Source organism: Ziziphus jujuba, chromosome 7, assembly GCF_031755915.1.
Source record: "Ziziphus jujuba cultivar Dongzao chromosome 7, ASM3175591v1".
Classification (NCBI taxonomy): domain Eukaryota; kingdom Viridiplantae; phylum Streptophyta; class Magnoliopsida; order Rosales; family Rhamnaceae; genus Ziziphus; species Ziziphus jujuba.
In genome coordinates, this window is record NC_083385.1 from 16,986,324 (window position 1) to 17,002,596 (window position 16,273).

Below are 16,273 nucleotides of genomic sequence, written 5' to 3' on the forward strand. Positions count from 1 at the left end.
AAACGAAATAGACAAGAGTTGGTTAGACTACAATTATATTTAAATTAAATTATATATTATAAGAGTTATTAAGTAATTATAGTCCTGTATCATATATAAGATTATTTATTTATTTTGTTGGAAACTTAAAAAGGATGGAGTTTTCATGAATTTATTATGAATATATTTTTACTAATTTTTTTGTTTAAAACTTTATAATAGAAAAAACTATTCTTAATAATAAAAAGTAATTGACACATTATTAATTAATTAAAATTTAGATAAAATCATTAAAGATTATTTTCTTAGTTGAATGTCTATTAAATAAACATTCATAACACATATGTCTATTAAATAAACATTCATAACACGTATACAATAACCACTTCAATAACCACTTTCAATTTCTGTGCTATGTAATAGGAACTCACAAAAATATTAAAAATGCTCTAAATGTAGCCGATTAATTTATTGTAAAAGTATATAAATCTCATTTATTAGTTGTCACGTTACCATGTCTCCTAAATTAGGAGATATATATGTATATATATATTTTATCTTTTCAAACATTGAGTTTAAAGATTTAAACTACAAATGTTTAGTTGTTTAGTTGGAAAAACAATAATTTTGTTATTAAATTATTCATATGGAATTACTATATTAGTTTTGCCACTAAATTATTTTAATAAAAATTATAAAGCCAATTTAATAAGGCATTAACAAATAAGTTGGTAAGGCATGTAGAGTTATATTTTGACCAAGAGGGCATAAGCTCACAAATACCATCAGTTGGAGGCTTGGGCACATATATCAGAAGCTATAAAAATAGATATGCTCATATTCTAGGTGATGTGTCCACCATTACATTTCCATTTTTTTTTTAATTTAAAAAATAAAAGAGACTATATAGAAAATTCCTTTTTCGGTTCAAAAATACTAAATTTGGATTGTGATAGAAAATCAATGTTGGTAAAGACACCAAAATTTTATCAAATTATGATATGGTGATATTTTATTTTCTTTTATTTGATTTTTTTTTAATGAATAAAAAAAGATGTCCCTTGATACTATTATGGTACAGAACTTTCAAAATAATAATAGAGTTTGTTAAAATTGAAGTCACAATTTTTAATCTCACAATATAATAATTGAGTGGCTTCTTTATGCTTAAACTATCTTTTAGTAGTTTCTTTTATTTGAAATTAAAATAGCGGAAGAGTTCACTTATTCTGTTGTATTAATTTGTTCAATTAATAAAGTAATATACTACAATTCTTGCCATTTTTTCAAAACAATTATCAAAGTTCCAACTCTTCATTCTCAAATTTTTTTTTAAATAAAAAAATTATTAATGTACTAAAAACAATTAGTTCTATTTTGTTCTTAAATTTGGAAGTAGTCTCAAAATATATACAAAATCTATTTTTGTATTTTAAAATTGATCCAAATATCAATTTCTATTTCATATCATAAATGTATATGGACCGTCCCACTGCAAGAAACAACCCTCCACAAAAAAAATTTCCAATCATTTTATTTTTGGGTCCGTGGTTCAAATTTAAATTTCATTATAGTTTAGGAACATCATGAAAGGAGTTTCTTAAATAGTGACAGCAATTATATCGTCCAAAATTCATAAAATATTGCTAATTTCAATTATTGTGTTTTTTGATAAAAGAATTTCAATTATTGTGTTATTTTAATTAGGAGAAAGAACAGAGCATAAAGTCAAAGGAGAGGTGGACAATGTGGACGTCATTGGACATGCGTACCAAATTACAAGTAATTTCATCTCTCCTTTAATTTTATGCATCATATTCCTTTGTAGTATAATAAAATTCATTTTATAATCTATTAAGAAATATTTGATGAAAAAAATCTATAGAATGTATATATGCACAAAAATGTTACAGTAGGAAAAATCACTTATTACATAGAGAAAAATAATCATCCATAATTATTCTGTCGCATAAATTATTATAAATAACCATCACTTAATGTCTGATAAATAACTTTATTTACAATAAGAGACTTATATATATATATATATATATATGTGCACCTTAAACTATATGACACATATAATATTGAAAGAGTATAAAACATTAATATGCCCGAACACTATATTTCGCTACAAAAAATAAATAAAATGGTTTGTGACCAAACATGTTCTTGTTCCACAATATTTTATAGGAAACGAATATTAGTTAAATACTAATATAAAACTAAAAAAATAAAAAAAATAAAAAAATCATATAATGCTATGAATCTAGCCAAATTTAATTTACATAGAATATGGCTCACATTATAATCATATACATGTAAAGAAAATAATTAAGCAAAAAGAGCATATAAAATGCAACCAATAAGCCACCCTTCCAAAGTTTGTTATGTCGTTAATTGATTTATTATTATTATTATTGTTTTTTGGTAATGAATGTTGTTAATTGATCTGCCAACAACCTTTGTGGAATGTTAGAACATGATATTGACTTTTTTTTTTTAAATTAAAAAAAAAAACAAAAAACAAAAAACTTGTAGAGCTTTGTTATTATTATTATTTTAATAGTTTTTATCTTTATTTTGAAGGTGGGATTCTAATCTAAGGTTACTGCCCAAAAATTTATTTGGAAGATAGACAAATGATAAACTATTATTTTCTTTTAGAATGATTTTTCTCAATTCATTTCCCCATATCGCAATGCAAAGCAATAAAATTCTATTAGGTGGGCTGTTAACTTACCTTATGCTTTTTTTCTTTATTAGGACAAAATATAAAATCTTTGTAATCTAAATTTTTCTCTTTCAATGATATTTTAATTTTATCGACCAAAAAAAAAAAAAATACTACTAATAGAAATAATAATATAAATAATCATGTTCCAAAGAAGGAGACACATTTTAGCAATAACCGTCCACTTCTATTCGGTATCAATTGTTATTTATGTCCAGGGGCCATGGAAGTCAAATGGGCCCTATGTACAAGATTTTGATACTATGTCAATATATATATATATATATATATAGATCTTTTATAATATTTATCAACCGAATATATATATATATATATATATATATGTATTTCCTAGTTTCCAGACTAATGAGCTTACTTTAAACTACTTTTTCTTTTTCTTTTATCTTTATAAGTAAGTGATTTGTGGTTTAAGTTAATTTTCAAGACTAAGACTTGTCCCCAAAATTAAAAAGGTGTGATTATGACAAACAATTTTATATATGTTATAACATAAAATTGGTTTTATATGGTAGAAATTTTCTTATTATTATAGCCTACTTTTTTTTTTTTTTGCTAATTAAAATTTTTGATAGACAAAAATAAATAAATAAATTAAATAATGTTTTTGGGACTACCTTTGGGTTTGGTCTTTTTTTGTGTCTTTCGTATGGGCTCAATCAGATGGGCTCAAATGAACAGATGTTTGGGCCGATCCTGGCCAATTCAAAATTCCATTTCCATGCACACGATACGTGTCAGAACTTGGTTCACTTAACTTAACCCTCTTAAAGTCCCAACGGTAATTTAAACTTAAAAGGCAACAAATTAAGATAACGTTCGTCCCAAGAATGAACAATTTAAAATTTTTTGAATTCCTAAAAATAATCCTTATTCCATGAACAGGTTTTGATATTAACATTTGACACTTATATTAAAATTCTAAAATTTATTTTTATTTGAGAACTCGTTTATTCTTTTTCATAGCCATTATTTCCCTTAACCGTTTTTCCCCCTATTTATTTCAAAACTCATTATTATTAATTCATAGACAATTTTCTCATAATTTGAAGAGAGAATGACTTTTGATTTTAGAATTTCTTGAGCCATAAATTTTTAATTATATATTTTTTAAATTCTATAGGAAAACTGAATTAAATTTTTTTTAGGATAATTATAGAGAAAACGATGAAAACATAATTTTATTAAAATTTACATTACATGTGCATAGATTTTCTTACCAAAATAGAAATAAATACTTCTAAATGTCCCAAAACAATAAATTATTTCTCCAATTTTTTTTTAAGAAAGGAATATTACGCATGACTTAATAAAAAGTTTATCATAATTGTTATACAAAATTTGATTTATTATTATTTTGATGAATTTGAGACAAAAACAGAAAAAAAAAATAAAAAAAAAAGGGTTTGAGAATTTTGATTGGTCCAATGAGGGGTAAAGTACTTGAGGCTGATATGTCTCAAAAAGGTTAAATATCTGCGATTCCGATTCCGAACGCGAGCGTTGTTGGTTGGCAATCAGGAATTGGGAAAATTTTAGAGAGAGAGAGAGAGAGAGAGAGAGAGAGAGAGAGAGAGAGAGAGAGAGAGAGAGAGAGAACCAAATTCCAAATTCCATTTTTTGCATAACCAGAGAAAAAGAAAGAAAAAAAGCCAGGAGAAAGAGAGAGAAAGAGGAAGCCTTTTCTTTGGGGCCCCAAAACCCTAGGCAAGGCTTACACTTTTTCTCTCTTCCTTTCCGTCGTTTTCTTGTCTCAAAAAGAATTGAATTCGAATTTGAAGATTTTTGGTGGCGAAAAATATACAAGGAGGAGGCTGAGCGGAGCTGAATCGAAGAAGAAGATCGAAAAATTTGAGAAGGTTGTTTGGAAGATTGGATAAAAAAGAAGAAGAAGAAGAAGAAATGAGCAGTCAGGTTGTTCCAAAGAGGAACAGCGTCAGTCACAAACGTGGTCCTTCCACCGTCAAGAAATCTGCACCGGCCGAGAATGGCACCGGAAATGGCACCTCTAGCAAACCCTCCTCTCCTCCTCACAATCCGTATGGTTTTTTTTTTTTTTTTTTTTTTTTAATTTTAAATTTTTTTTGTGTTTTTTGATAGCTTGATTTTCGGGGTGTTGATGATTTTATGTTAATTTTTATTTTTATTTTTTAATAAAGGTCTGGAGGTGGGGAAAGGACGGTGAAGAAGCTGAGGTTGTCGAAAGCTCTCACAATTCCTGAGGGGACGACGGTATCCGATGCCTGTCGCCGGATGGCAGCTCGGCGGGTCGATGCAGTTCTGTTAACCGATGCTAATGCTTTGCTTTCGGGTATTGTCACTGACAAGGTCAGCACTGAGTTTTTTATTATTAATTTTTATATTTTTTGTTTTGGTTCCATTTAATTCGTCAATAAAGCTTTCGTTTTCATCTGTTTCTGTTAGGATATTGCGTCTAGAGTTATAGCAGAGGGTTTAAGACCGGAGCAGACGATAGTATCAAAGGTTATGACACGGAATCCTATATTTGTAACTTCTGATTCCTTGGCAATTGAAGCTCTTCAAAAAATGGCCCAAGGTAATAACATATATTCATTTTTGTGTTATCTTATAGGCTAGAGGTGGTTCTGTTTGATTTTGGGTTTTTGGCTGGTGTTCAGAATGTTTTACTTGTTGTATGCAAATTCACAAATATGCCACCTTTATTGCTAGTTGGGGTGGGATATGCCATTCTGATGAGGGTGATGTAAAATGATTGCTGTTGGTTCTTGTAAACTTCCTCTCTAGTTTAGTTTCTGCACTAGACTTGCACATACAAGACTAGTCAATGGGATAACACTGTGTGTTTTTTTAAGTTATCTAGACTTGTGCATACAACCAATCAATTGAGCTGTCTTTTCGATCTTTTTTGGTGCAACAGGTAAATTTAGGCACCTCCCTGTTGTAGAAAATGGTGAAGTTATCGCCTTGTTGGATATAACAAAGTGCCTCTATGATGCTATATCAAGGATGGAGAAGGCGGCTGAGCAAGGGAGTGCAATTGCTGCTGCAGTTGAAGGAGTTGAACGCCAATGGGGGAACAACTTTTCAGGTTTGTTCAGAACTTTTCCATTTTCCGTATCATTAAAACATTGCTCAACTCTGAATGGACTTTGTTGTACTTATGTCTCTCTTCATTCAAAAGTTTGTAAATCATCCTATACATATAGAATTTGCCTTTTATTTGTTGACTCTAATGAAAAAGGTTTACAGAGAGATGTACATGCAATAATATAAAGCAAATGAATTTTCCTGAAATTATTTTTTTCTCTTATGGGAGGGTCTTTTAGATCCATTTGGCTTACTTGGAAAGAGTGTCTAAAGCTAAATATAAAGGGGGTCTTGCGAGTCTGTCTCACGAAAAAGTTAAATATTGCCTTGTTAGTCAAATGGTCTATGTTTTCTGTTGGTCCCATTTGTTAGCTTATCTATTTTGGGAGTTTCATCTCTGTTTTGTGGAAAATTAGAGAGCTTAGTGAGAGAGATATTTTTTCGGACTCTTTGAAGAGTATTTGGTTTCTTGGGATAATGTCTTTAATGCGAAATCTAAAGAGGTTTGGGAATGGGAAACTTTAAAAGAACAATATTGCTTGTTAGCCAAAAGGCTGTGGAGATTCGTTTTACAGCAGGGATGTTGCTAGATTATCAAGTATGATTTCAAAATAAATGGTTGGAACTCAAGTATGGTAACAAGTATGATTTCAAAATAAATGGTTGGAACTCAAGTATGGTGGCCAAACCCATGAATATCATATTGCAATATATATTTAGTATAAAGACAGAGCTTATGCTTTTTGTTATGCTACAACATATCATACTTCTGATGGAATTTAATAGATTCATCTATTTTTCATCATTTATTGCAGCTCCATATGCATTTATAGAAACTTTGAGGGAGCGAATGTTCAGGCCTTCCTTATCAAGCATCGTTGTTGAAAATACTAAGTATGTTTTCTAGCACTATTTCCGATGAGCCCTCTTTGTCAGGGATTGAAGTTCACCATTTTCCCTTTTTTTTTAAATTAGTTTTTAGTTACCACAATTTGTAGCGCCGTGTGCTTTCAGGGTTGCAACTGTATTGCCATCAGATCCTGTCAATGTTGCAGCAAGAAAGATGCGGGAGTTTCGAGTTAATTCAGTTCTCATTACAACAGGAAACAAGATTCAGGGGATACTTACGTATTGTTCTTTTCCTATTGTAACATTGAAATAGATGCACTTAGTTATGGTGATTATTGGCCCTTACATGTTATATGATGTTTGCTTATGCTTAATTGTGAGCAGTTCAAAGGATATTCTTATGCGAGTTGTTGCACAAAATCTCTCTCCAGAGTTGACTCTGGTGGAAAAGGTTTGTTTTAAGGCATTTGTTACTTGGTTGTTTTTTCTGCTAGGATTGAAATTTTATACCCTTTTTCTTTTGTTTGTCAACGATGGTTGTTATGCTGATTTCTCTCTCTCTCTCTCTCTCTCTTGTAATTATTAGGTAATGACGCCAAATCCTGAATGTTGCACTCTAGAGACGACAATTCTTGATGCACTTCATATTATGCATGATGGGAAATTTCTACATCTTCCTGTTTTAGATAAAGGTGAGTGTTACTCCGTTAACACCTTTATTTAGTATCATGTTGGGATATTTAATAATGTCTGCTATGCAGATGGAAATGTTGCTGCTTGTCTGGATGTTCTGCAAATAACTCATGCCGCAATTTCTATGGTAAAATCCTACTAATTCCCTTCCAACTCTTGTATTATGATAATTTATTCTTTTTGGCACATCTTTAGATTATGAATTTTTACCTGAAGCTCTCAAACTTGTGTTTTAGTAGGGTGTCTTTCTGGTGTCACAAACTGCTGTCTAACTTATATCAATTGTAAAAAGAACATGGTCAACTCTTAGTACCGGTGAAATGCTTGTGAATTTTATAAGAAACATATAAGTATTTTTTTTCTTATTTAGCTTCCAAAATCTAGAGGTTGAGGTCCCTATGCTATATGGACTTAGGTGTGGGGTGCATCTAGGAGTTGGATTCATGAATCTCTTAATTTATAGAAATTACAATCTGGCCAAAAGGGTCCAGTTATTTGGTAATGCTACTTGAATATGGCATATAATGATGTTTAAAAAAAAAAAAAACACTATTGACATGTGGTGCATGTATTTTAGGATAGGGTGATTCAGCTGAATAGAATTTAAGAATCAGATGTGTCTTGTGAGTGTGGAGATATAACCAAAGGGGAATGAATTCCTTTGGTACTGTGAGAAGAAACAAAAAGAATTATTTTCAAGTTCTTTTCTGATCAAAAGGTTTGCGGACTAGAAGTCAACATAGTGAGTGACTATAACATGTTCTGGTTTTTAGATTAAACATTTTGATGATTCAGGGAGGATTAAAAAAAAAAAAAAAAAGGAACAAACAAAAGGGTGGAGGAGAAAAGAAGGATTATGTAGGAAATTAAGAGACGTGCGATAGGTCTTGGCCTAGCGTTCAGAAGGGGTTTTCCAGTTGTTGAGATGAGTTGCTAACTTTAGGACTGCTTATTTTCTTTTATGATTGAAGCTTTCAATTGACCTGGTTTGTTGGGTTGTTATGTTTGTTATTAATTTAATTTGTCCGTATCTAGTTGGTTGCAGTGATAACATTGTCTGGAAGAATGTAATACTTCACATCTTATTTATTTTTTGAATGAATATTAGTAGATACTACACTTATCAGGTGAAATGTGAATATTTCTTATATGTTTACAAGAAAAAATAGTAGTACTCTAGTATGGATTTCTATGCCAAGATGGAATGATCATGACTTGGTCTGTGTCATTAACATTTTTGCAACAGTTATCTACGATGCTCTCTTTATGATTTCTATGTATATTCCTGACCCTTGTAAATCCCCTAAGAAGCTTCATTTAATGCAAATCCCATAAGCTTATACATATTCTGCACAATCAGTTTTGTCTTAGTCAACATGCTCTTTATGTTAATGGATGTGTAAAAAATAAAATTTATAGGTAAAAAGGCTGTTGAAGATCATAACCACATTGCATTTTTCGTTTTTATGCTTTTCCTTAGGTGGAAAGTAGCTCAGGAGTTAATGAGGTGGCAAACACTATGATGCAGAAGTTTTGGGATTCAGCACTGGCTTTGGAACCACCTGATGATTGTGACTCCCACAGCCAGAGGTGCTGTTTACTAGTTTTTGTATTTTCCCGAACTTCATTATCACTAGCAAGTTGAAAAAATAAAGTACAAATATACACTGATTTAGGTAGAGATAGTGCTTATGGTGTGCTTTTTCAACCTTGGTTATGTTGTCATGCTATCAATCTGATTAGTTCAGTAACTCACATTGTTTACTTTTGTTTACAGTGATATGTCTGCATTAATGACTAATGATGGGACTGACATTGTGAAGTCCAACTATCCTTCTCTTGGTCTTGGAAATTCATTCGCCTTCAAATTTGAGGATCTCAAAGGTCGCATGCATAGACTAAATTTTGGTAAGTTATGTAAATTGGAAAAAGGCCTTCAAATAACTTTAGATATCAATTTGTTTATCTGCTTTCATACTCTCTCTGTTTATTTGCGTGTTACTGATTAATGAAGTGACAAGGTAGGGACAGTGGGTTGGTTTGAGTTTCAAAGTAAAGAGAACATATTTTGAAAATACATTATATGATTATGATAGTGAGGATGCAGGGATCTGATACTATGATGGTGCGACAGTATTTTGTTGGTAGCAAATGGGGTTATGTTAATGATGCAGAGTGGTGGGAAGCAGTGGCTGAATGGACTTGTGGTGGTGATAGTTGTGTTCTACCATTGTGGCTGTCAGTGGTAATGATAAGAGTTCAAATTGCGGCAGAATTGGTGGTCATGAAAGTGAAAATGCCGCTTGGGGTGCCATGATAGTGACGATGGATGTGGTTGGATTTGTGCTTTCAAAAGCTGCATTGTTACTTTAATGCTTTTTTTTAATGGCTCTGAGAAACTAGAGGTGCGTCAGATATGCTGTCCAATTGTACACTCGAATTACATGATTATCTTGCCTTTGGTTTTTTCCAGGTACAGAAACCTTAGAGGAGTTGCTATCTGCTGTCTTACAAAGAATTGGTGCCAGTGGTGACTCAGATCGTCCTCAGCTATTAGTGAGTTTTAAAGCTGATTGTGTTTCTCTAGTGCTTTAGTTGATGACAATATGTTAATGAGACATATATATATATATACACATATTTTCAGTATGAAGATGATGAAGGTGATAAAGTTCTACTTGCAAATGATGGCGATCTTCTTGGTGCTGTCAACCATGCTCGATCAGTAGGGCGGAAGGTTTATTTTATTGCTTTTGTGTGCCATTCATATTGTATCTTTATTTCTTTTTAAACCTTTTGACATTTTTTTTTTGGGTAATTTCTTTGTTTACATTATACTTTCTTGCTTTGACTTGAATATTCATAGATATGTTTTTCCTTCTACAGCATTCAAGTGATTGAGCTGTTATTTATCATTATATGTGAATGTATTTTTATGTATATAGTCTGTCATGCTGGTATATCCTGCAGACATGTGGAGTGAGTCTTACATGTAAGCTGGGGGGCTCGACTCCATTTATCTGGGCTGTATGGCTAGCCAGCTCCATATAAAATATCTGTTTTTCCATTCTTTTTTTTTTTTTTTGGGGGGGTAAATAGATCTGTTTTTCTATTCCTTTTCTATTTACATGTGTTCTCCTCCTCCTGAAACTGCTGCTTACGGGATCATATTATTCAATAAGGTGTTTTGTAACATGGGATCGTTTGGAGTATAGATTTCGAGTATTTAGATAGGTGATATTCCTAAAGCAGAAAAGAGGCCGTGTCTTTTAAGAAGATTAGATATGAGATAATTTATATTCAACCATTTCTACTTCCTCATCTCGTTTTCCCATATAGAGGGTGGGATGTTGGTGGCAGTGTTGAAGTGTTCAGCTAAAGATGATCGTGGGGATTGTTTTAAATGTTATGGTTCTTAGTTGAATTTCTTCCCCCCCTTATGTTTGTGAGCATGATGAGTAAGTTGAAATGGACGTGTGATATGCAAATGATTTATAAGCTCGTTCTAGTTATTTAATGGAGCATGGGCTTGGGATTAAGATCTTGTTTTACCTTATCATGTTACAACTGGTGCATATGATATCTTAAAGTTATATACTATATAATGTTATTTTTTGATTATAAGACTTATAAATTTTGAATCTGTCCTCAAGATTATTTTTCTCTTCATTTAAATCTGTACCCCTCTCTCTCTCACAGGTTTTGAGGTTACATCTGGACTTCTCTGATTACAGCCAACAAACATTAACAGAGCCAGGTACAACAACTGCCCAGAGAACTGGTTGGACATCATTTCACTCCAGTATTTTGGTTGGTGGCGTAGTTTTGACAGCCATTGGTGTGTCGGTCTACTTAAAACGCGTTAAGCTGTGAGATTTGCATTAAATTATTAAAAAGAGAAGAAGGGGGGAAGGTACTAAGATCAGAAAGGTGATCTTCAAGGGCTTTATCAGCACTTGGATTTTTTTTTTTGGCAGTCTTAGGGAAACCCTAGTTCTTCGGTTCACACATTGATGGGAGCTGATAAACTACTAAACGGTAAATAACACAAATGGGTAGATGCATACAAGTCACAGGATGATGCGTTTTGTGATTGGAGGAGAGTTTCTCATGGTATTGTGGACAGGAGGGGTAAGAGTGTTTGGCAAAAGAGGGGGGGAAAAAATGAAGGCAGAGCTGTTACATATCTAGGAATAGGCATGGTGCTACCACATTGCATATTGTCTTGATATCTTCCAACCACAGTTTCTTCTATTTTCGATGTCGAATTTTGTGATGTCTATTGTACATCCCCTGTATTTTTAACCTGGCTTTGGATTAATTCTATTCTACTTTACTGTATAAAGGTGATTTAAACACCAGCAAGACGAAGAAAATGAAAAATCATGAGAGGTTCTGATTCATATCTGCTATCAAAAGGGTATTGAATAATTTATTAAATACTATTTTTTTTCTTTTTCTTACGTTTCTGTTTTTTATAGAGGTAGTAATAATAAAATATGCTTTTTAAGCCATTCCGTTGGATGTCCCTTGATCACACGGATTCAATAAATATTTACATCCAGTGCATGCTACTTATGATTAATGAAAAATTATGGTGTTTTCATTAGATTTAAAATCTTGTTAGAGAAGATCTTATGTATTAAGTGATATATATACATATATATATATAGGGATAAATATATTTTAGTACCTTCTATAATTACGAAAGTTTCAGTTAGGTTTTTTAAAAGTAATTTGGACATTTTTATACCCTGAAAGTGTAAGAAAATTTCAATGTGGTCCAATTAGGTTAAATGTAACTGAACCCATCCGATTAGGGCATGTGACCTCAATCTTTTTTTTTTTTTTTGGGTCATTTATTTGTTTTTTTCTTGAAATTTCGAGTGGCCAGAGTTTAAAAAATATATATATATATATATATATATATTATATCTTAAGTTTACAACATCATAACTTAACATTGGAGCTGTGTCGTTGAGGAAGAACAACTCGTGAGGAACAGCAGTTCATGCGGAAAAGCAACTCGTGAAGAAGAAGAAGAAAATGTCTTCTAGCAACTCGGTTCCTTCAACAAATTCAGATTTGCTATGTAATTGTGAAACACCACGATCAGTTGTGGTTAGAACATCAAAGACTAGTGTCAATCCCGGGAGAAGATTTTACAGTTGTGATACACACAAGGTATTGTGTTGAAACATTTGAGATTTAGGGGATTTAGCTCACATCAGTTTGTATTTATTTCAAAGTTCGAAAAATATATTCATGTTGGAGCTATCTCAAAAATGCTGGAATTGTAAAATATTTTGTAAAATTGTATGAGAAAGAATTGCAAAAAAAATATTTGATCAGAGGTAATGTTTTCTATTTTTTATAAATGTTTAGGATAAAAATTATAGTAATTTGTTTCATTAAATGAAAAGATGTGAGAAACATGGGCTTAAATACATTGTATATGTTTGTAGGATGCTGGAAGATATAGATTTTTCAAATGGATTGACGCACCCATGTCAGACAATGCTAGGAACATTGTTGATCAATTAAGATATAAAATATACAATCTGGAGGATGAGATTTGAGCCTATAAGCAGCAGGAAACCTATGGCAAACTAATGATAGAAGAATATAAATCATAAGTAGAAAAATGGATGGCTCATACTAAGTGTGTGGAGAAGAAATATGTGAAACTTGAGGGGAAATTGAATGTCTATGTATTCAAAACTAGAAAGATATACTTTGTCTTAGTTGCAAGTTTAATATTTGTGATAATTGTTTTATGGAGTGGTTGTGGATGTAAGGGTAAAATAATGAATGATTATTTAGATTTACATTAGCAGGGAGTTGGACAGTGAATGGTGTGATGCACTTATATTTGTACTTAAAACTCAATAGAATATGATGGACCTTATAGTCATGTTAGGGTTTGCAATAAGTTACTAGTAGCAATGTAATATTAACGATGCAAATCAATTCCCCATTATATTATAAAGCACTAAAATCCATTTGTTATGATATTTACTGTCAGTATTTATTTGCATAACTAAAACAATAAAAATGATGCAAATCAATTCCCCATTATATTATGAAGCACTTAAATCCATTGTTTGACATCAATTCAAAAAAGATATAATACTCTATTGAATTTTAAAGCTAACCTGTTCAAGAGTTTTAACTCTTAGCACAGGCAAATATAAAAAATATTGCTGCCCTGACAAAGCCAACCATCCCAAAAGTACAACTATGTAATAGCTTTTCAGCTTGTTGATATGGCTGATGCATATGCACAAAAAGAGCCAAATACACACACACACACACACATATATATATATGTTACTAAACCCTAAACAAATATATATTATTTTATGGTTTCTGATTTGTCATTTTTAATTCATATTGGTCGTAAAAGGTGGTGGGATCGTCTTTTGCCTTTTCCTTTATCTGCAGGTGGTGGTTGACTGGTAGGTGGTGGTGATGGTTGAGTAGTGATGGTTGGTGGTGGTTGATTGCTAAATGGTGGTGATGGTTGGTGGTGGTTGTGGGTCATCCGTGGTACTAAATCTTCTTATTTGGTGTTGTCATCTTCTTCTTCCTATTCCTCGCCCTGCTAGTCCTTTTGCTACACCCTGTACGATATTCATAAAACCTATCAATAGCAATTTGACATTAACACACACTGTACAATATATTATGATACATACAAATACAGATGGAGTCAAAGATGCATGTGGCAAGTTAGATGAAGTGTCTTGCCTCCTGTTTGCAGTTTGGGAGCATCCTTCTATCTGAGGTTGCATAAAAATGATATTTCACAAACTAAAACCTTATAACAGCAAACATCATAACTTTAATTAGCAACATCAAAGAGGGATGGAAAATTATACCACATTTGTGTTAGGGATGTCGTCTGGAGGCTCTGTCACATGATCTCTCCCAATGCGCTAATCGTTTGGTCTCGATGTAGCAGGTTTCTTGTAAGTCCTTCTATTGTGCCCCCATTCCCAACAATTTTTGCATCTAACTGTAGGCCCCCTTGTAGGTCTTTCTTTTTCAGATGGATCTTTTCTTCTAACATTTGTTGGCCTTCCATCAGCTTTCTTATAGGAGGAGGGTATATAGCTTCAAAAGAAGTCCTAGCCCACATGTCTTGTCCATCTAATGGAAAAATCGTTGGTTCATAAATCTTCATATATGCAACCTTGCTTTATGAAGTATCTATGTACTTTGCAGGGTTCTGCTTCATATATAAAATGTAAGATACTGCATGGCCACATGGTATCCTACTAATATTCCACTTCTTACAGCTGCATTTATGTTCTTTCAAGTTGACAATGTATTTGTTGAGATGGTCATAAACATAAAAAATCTCACAACCTGTATATGTTGGCAAACTGCTCCTATTGTCTACCTTCATTTGCTCTAGCTTCTCAAGAGGTTTAGGGCATATCTCCTTATTATGCTTCCTTATCCGCTCCCTCCTTTCCCTCATGAACACTATCAATTTTTTGTAATATATTCCAACATCACTAAAATGAGTTTATCTCTACTTTCCCATATGCATGCATTGAAGAACTTGTTGATGTTGTTAGTGAACAAATCATATTTCAAATCCTCCTTGAATGCGTGTCGACTCCAGTATGTTGGCTTCAACTTTATTAACCATTCAGCAGCCTTACTGCCTACCGTCCTTAATACATCCATTTTTTTTTAGTAAATTCAACAGTATTGCTTGTTTTAGCTGCATTCCATAGCATGTCCTTGAACCTCTGTCCTCAGTATAACTTGTTGAAGTTGGCATATAGGTGTCTCACACAATATCGATGGTCTACATTGGCATCAGCCTTTTAATTGCAGGAATCAAGCCCTGCAATACATAACAATAACAATGAAACCACATATTATATAATGACTATGCCTTATAATATAAAAGACTAAACATTGTAACTAAATAGAAAATAGATGAATGGATAAGGCATACCTTTAGTTGGTCACTCATGAATGTGAAATTTTTGTCATCTGTATATTCAATATGTTCCATTAAATATTGTAGAAACCAGCTCCATGAGTCTTTGTTTTCAGTCTCAACCACTGCATAGGCAATGAGAAATATTTGCCTATTTGGATCCCTACCAACAGCAGTCAACAATTGGCCTCCATGTTGATCCTTCAGATGACATCCATCCAGCCTAATAAAAAGGATACAACCAGCTTTGAATCCCTCTTTACATGCAGCTAAGCAAATATATATCCTTTGGAAAATAGATTTTCTAGACTCTTTATTTATCTTCAATCTACATGTGCTCTTAGGATTTGATCTAACAATCTCTGCACAATAATCCCAAAGACGGCTATATTGCTCAGGCACATCACCTGTTGCCATTGAATTGGCTGTCTCTCGAGCTCTATAAGCTTGTGATCTTGTTATGTCGACTATAAGATCTTGTTTAATCTTGTCTTGAAAAGTAGATAACTTCATTTTTGGATTTGCTCTAAAGTCATTAAAGTACCTCTTGGCTAGCCATTTTAATTTCATGAACCTATTAGTGAGTGACCTGATACATGTGTGCTTTTCTTGCAACGTCTTAATTTGAAAAGTTTCTTGTGCTTGCATATTATAAGCATATACTCTCTAAGGGCAACCTTCCTCATACACTGTTGTAACCCTCCAAGATGCATTTTTTGTGAATATGATATTCCAGCCACTAGACAGAGCATAATTGACCAAGTATTCCTTAAATTCAATGTGATTAGCAAATTGGCACCCTGTGTGCTATAAGCAGGAATGTGGGTATTCACTTCATCTTCATCAGAGCTATTTGGCAAGCTAACAAGTTGATTAGAATTATAAATCACTTCATATTGGCCTGCATTCCCTACCAAATCAGGTCCATGTACTGCATTTTCAGCCTCATTAGTTGTATCTGCCAAGCCAAC

General features: G+C 32.5%; 1 protein-coding gene across 2 annotated transcripts; it reads left to right on the plus strand.

Annotated features, from left to right (window-relative positions):
* The first annotated feature begins 4,251 nt into the window (after window positions 1-4,251).
* Window positions 4,252-11,745, plus strand: LOC107425360 (CBS domain-containing protein CBSCBSPB3). 2 transcript variants are annotated; one of them, XM_048479030.2, is made up of 14 exons: window positions 4,256-4,770; window positions 4,891-5,059; window positions 5,156-5,288; window positions 5,631-5,801; window positions 6,616-6,694; window positions 6,815-6,928; window positions 7,034-7,100; window positions 7,236-7,341; window positions 7,411-7,469; window positions 8,823-8,932; window positions 9,120-9,250; window positions 9,816-9,898; window positions 9,990-10,079; window positions 11,042-11,745. In XM_048479030.2, exons 1-14 carry the CDS (start codon window positions 4,634-4,636, stop codon window positions 11,213-11,215), a joined length of 1,623 nt encoding a protein of 540 aa, XP_048334987.2. In that variant the 5' UTR covers window positions 4,256-4,633; the 3' UTR covers window positions 11,216-11,745. The 2 variants fall into 2 exon arrangements, 1 of the variants encoding a protein (XP_048334987.2); XR_009639640.1 differs by lacking the exon at window positions 11,042-11,745 and having other exon boundaries at window positions 4,252-4,770; window positions 9,439-9,898; window positions 9,990-10,055.
* Window positions 11,746-16,273: the final 4,528 nt, after the last annotated feature.

Bases quoted from the DNA above. Each gene is read 5' to 3' on its own strand.
- LOC107425360 (XM_048479030.2), top strand. From the start codon at position 4,634: ATGAGCAGTCAGGTTGTTCCAAAGAGGAACAGCGTCAGTCACAAACGT. The intron at 5,802-6,615 runs GTTTGTTCAGAA...CATTTATTGCAG, and splicing joins ATGGGGGAACAACTTTTCAG to CTCCATATGCATTTATAGAA. The intron at 7,101-7,235 runs GTTTGTTTTAAG...TGTAATTATTAG, and splicing joins AGTTGACTCTGGTGGAAAAG to GTAATGACGCCAAATCCTGA.